Source organism: Carcharhinus amblyrhynchos, chromosome 5 (genome assembly GCF_965287045.1).
Source record: "Carcharhinus amblyrhynchos chromosome 5, sCarAmb.v2.hapA, whole genome shotgun sequence".
NCBI classification, from domain to species: domain Eukaryota; kingdom Metazoa; phylum Chordata; class Chondrichthyes; order Carcharhiniformes; family Carcharhinidae; genus Carcharhinus; species Carcharhinus amblyrhynchos.
In genome coordinates this window covers 14416343-14420255 of record NC_137328.1, presented here as the reverse complement: position 1 = coordinate 14420255, position 3913 = coordinate 14416343, and the positions used below count along the sequence as shown (strand labels likewise).

General features: G+C 40.1%; 1 protein-coding gene across 1 annotated transcript; it reads left to right on the top strand.

The window, feature by feature from the left end:
• Nucleotides 1-942: 942 nt before the first annotated feature.
• Nucleotides 943-3658, top strand: LOC145343397 (relaxin-3-like). The gene is made up of 2 exons (XM_080189618.1): nucleotides 943-1126; nucleotides 3312-3658. The coding sequence occupies exons 1-2, from the start codon at nucleotides 943-945 to the stop codon at nucleotides 3656-3658; spliced, it is 531 nt and encodes a 176-aa protein (XP_080045744.1).
• The last annotated feature ends 255 nt before the right edge of the window (nucleotides 3659-3913 follow it).

The window sequence follows — 3913 nt, the reverse complement described above, 5'->3', positions numbered from 1 at the left end:
ACAAGGGCAGCAGATAGAACATAGAACACAACAGCACACTACAGGCCCTTCGGCCCTCAATGTTGTGCCGAGCTGTGTCCAATAGCAAGACAAATCTATCCCACTCCCTATAATTCTGGCGTGCTGCATGTGCCTATCAAATAACCGCTTGAAAGTTCCTAAAGTGTCCGACTCCACTATCACAGCAGGCAGTCTATTCCACATGTCTCTTTCAGCACCAGGTAACATGAATAATTGTGAATTTAAAACACATTTACAAACACTCACATGTTGTAAAGGCAACTTGCAGAAAAAATTGGAGAAATCACAATATGGAAAATCAAGTTGTGATGTTCAGAGAGAACAGAATCATAGGGAGGGTTAGGAGGGATGGGAGAGAGAAGACAGAGAAAGATGAGAGAGGAATGGGAGGAAAATAGGTGGAATAAAAGTTTAGTCCAAGCGCTAAGACTAAGCTGAAAGCTGATGAATCTGCAGTTAGGAAATTGAGGAAAAATATCAGTGGTGGAAAATATTTAATAAGTGAAATGCAAGTAGAATTTCAAAGAAGGTAGAACAACGCTATGAACAAAATTGTTAAAATGAAAACCAGAAATGTGACAATGTATATAAAGGATAAGAGGAGATGAACTGATTAATACATTTATTTATACAATCCACAAATTGTAAATCTGATAATGACCCAGGGGGAGTATCTAATGTGAAACGATGCAAGAATCTTGAGGTCATTGGAGAGAGGAGGAGGGACAAGTGTTTTTTTTGAAACAAAGTCATCAGTGAGTCAGAGAAAAGGAGCAAAAACAGCTATAAAAGGGAGGAGGGTTAGACATGCAGAAGACAGGAACAGGAGGGAGAGAGTCGGAAGAATATAGACCTCTCACCAGTCAGAGCACACAAGACCCAATCTGAGAGAAGTCCAGGTTGAACACTCATCGAGCTGCAATGAAGGGCCTAGTGTGTGTTCTGATAATCAACCTGTTCCTCATCTCCTTCCCCACTGCTGCCTTGTCCCAGTCTTTGCGGAGTGGGGAAACAGGGATCAAGCTATGCGGCCGGGAGTTCATCCGAGCCGTCATCTATACCTGTGGGGGTTCTCGCTGGAAGAGACTTCTTGATAACCAGAACGGTGAGTAGATCCCTTTGCTATATCTCTGTCTAAAAGGTTGAGTGTTTTGACATTATTGCTATCAAGATGTCTCAATGCTATTCACTGAGTTAAATAATTGTGATACAAGTTAGGCTGTAGCTACAAGAATAATCATCTTATTTATTCAACAGCTCCAAGCTTATAAATCATTGTATGAAAATTGTAAAATAGAAAATGTTTAAGTTAACTTTATTTCGGAGATGCTGCCTCTTGTATAGATATTATGGATAAAATATATTTATTATGACCATATTACTAACATAGATCATAATGTAAGGAGTGTGTGAACTGCTGCAGTGTGGACAAGGATGACTAGAGATATTGGAAACACAGAGCCACTCAGGTAACTTCTGAAAGACAAGTTAATGTGAGATTTGTTATCAACACAGTCCTTGTCAGGAGGGGACAAATGTCTTTCCAATGCTGTCTGGCCTGATGTTCATTCCCAGGACTGTCAGTTCTTATTTCACATTGTAGAACATTAGTTCTGGTGTGCTGGATGGGGAGAGTGGGTGCTGTCCTATTGGTCAGCAGTGTCTGTTTATTTGAAGTCACAGTGTCTGCATTAGAGCAAAGTTTCCTAGTTCCTCATGTAGGACTTTTTCTGGTTAAATCAATCACCAAACACCCTGATCACATTAGAATAGAATCTGTCGATGCTTCGATAGTATAGTGGGATATTTTAGGTGATTGTGAACATCATTTAATTAAACTCTTCGTCCTTCTAATGAGCACTCTAAAATGACAAAGCCGTATTCTTGCTTCACACTGTCACTATACTGCAGATACTGTTCACAGGTTCAAACCTGTAAAATGAGATCCACAACTGTCTGCACATTCTCCTTGTGTCTGCGTGGATTTCCTCCGGGGACTTTGGTTTCTTCTCACACCACAAAAATGTGCAAGTTATGTGGATTGGCCATGCTAAATTACTCCTGGCGTCCCAAGATGTATAGCTTCAGGGGATTAGCGGGATAAGTGTGAGGGATTACGTGGATATGGCTTGGGTATGATGCTCTGTCAGAGTTGGTGCAGATGAGCCAGAATTGGGCTTTTATTTTGAGATATTAATGTTTGGAAGTATCATTCTAACAGCTATATTAACTTGTTCCCAAAGCATCAATTATCCGGATCTCAGTTTAAGAAGCCCTAGAGTACACTGCTGGTATCTGGTCCAACACAAAACTTCCAAGGGTGGCTTCACAGCACAAAAGGAATGAGGCCAATCTGTCCATGGTACTTGGGTTAGTTCTTTGAAAGAGTTCAAACCCCCCCTCCACTCTCAGTCATAAATCTCAATGATAACTCAATTCTTACCTTTGCTAAACCAGAGAGTTGGATTGGTCACTTGTCTACTGAGTTATACGTCCAGTTTGTCTTTTCCCAGTCAAGATACTAAAAATAAGGATAGGCAGGAACGTTTTGAGATATTTGAAGGATTTGGCAGAGAAATGACAACAAACTGAATTGGAAAATCGGATGAAACAATAGAAGTTCATGTGTAGATTCAAAAGCTGAAGTGGACTCCCAGTGTATTGGCCCAGTGATTGATTCTCAGTCAGCAGATAGTGACTAGAAAAGAGTTTGATCGTATCTAATGCAGTAAGAAAAGGGCAGAAATTTGAAAGTTTCTAAACTCCTGTCGAGCAGGGGTTAGAAACTTGAAATCAAATCCACAAACATGAAATTCCCATTGGCAGGGGAGGGGTTAGTCAGTGAATGAAGGGGGACAAAGATTGAGCTACTTTCTAAGAATTTATCTGGCAACAAGCTGCAATGTTTACCTGAGAATATTCCAATGGATAGACTCAGGAAGTCAGTCCTCTGAGAATTAATGATCCAGTGACTGGAGTTATAATCAATTTTCTGTCACAGCTGCAGTATAGCCCAGTTCAATTGCCTGATCAAACATTGGTTACCCACTTCAGGATGGTCATCAATTATTTCTCTGGGTGTACAACAATGTATAGGTAACCAATTATGTTTGAGCAGTCAAAATATAGTGGAGCACAATTTATGGAGATTTCTCTTCAGAGTTGAGCGGATAGATCAATTCTCTGCCCAGACACATGAAAGCCATTACAATCGAGACAGAGTGAACATTGTAATGCCAATTTCATTAATATGGTGCATAGTCACGGATGGGGATTTATTTTTGTTTCAGATCCCTTCCAGACCTCAGCTGATAAAGACTACGCCAAGGAGATGAAGAGCATGAGGAACTTTCAGGGGATGTTTGACAATGAAAAGAACCAGGAAGTTGAGTTCCCCTTTGCTGAGCAAGAGGGCAATGAGATCTCCAACCAGTATGATCAGATACCGGAAGATTTCAGCGAGTACATCCGGCAGATTGAGGAAGGCAGCAACAAACACAATATATTTGAATCGTCACAGATGCAGTATCTACCCTGGGCCAGATACTTCAGGAAGAAAAGGGAGGTGCCGCCAGGAATGTCATCCAAATGCTGCACTTACGGCTGTACCAAAAAAGATATCAGCACTCTCTGCTGAAAACTTTCCATCTCTATAGATTATTCTATACACATGGACTCTGTTTCAGTGAGATTTTAAACCATGTAGTCTATTAAATATCTCACAAATGTAGAATAAGGCAAAAGTAACTTACGTGTAATTTTTAGTACGGTCTATGTTACAAGTTTATGTTAGTCGTTTTGAACCTCGTAAAACAAAATAAATTGCAGCTGTAAAGATTTTGACTCTGAATTTCTTCATTCAATAATTGTTTTTTTGCAAATAGTTTCCTTA

Bases quoted from the DNA above. Each gene is read 5' to 3' on its own strand.
- LOC145343397 (XM_080189618.1), top strand. From the start codon at position 943: ATGAAGGGCCTAGTGTGTGTTCTGATAATCAACCTGTTCCTCATCTCC. The intron at 1,127-3,311 runs GTGAGTAGATCC...TTTTTGTTTCAG, and splicing joins ACTTCTTGATAACCAGAACG to ATCCCTTCCAGACCTCAGCT.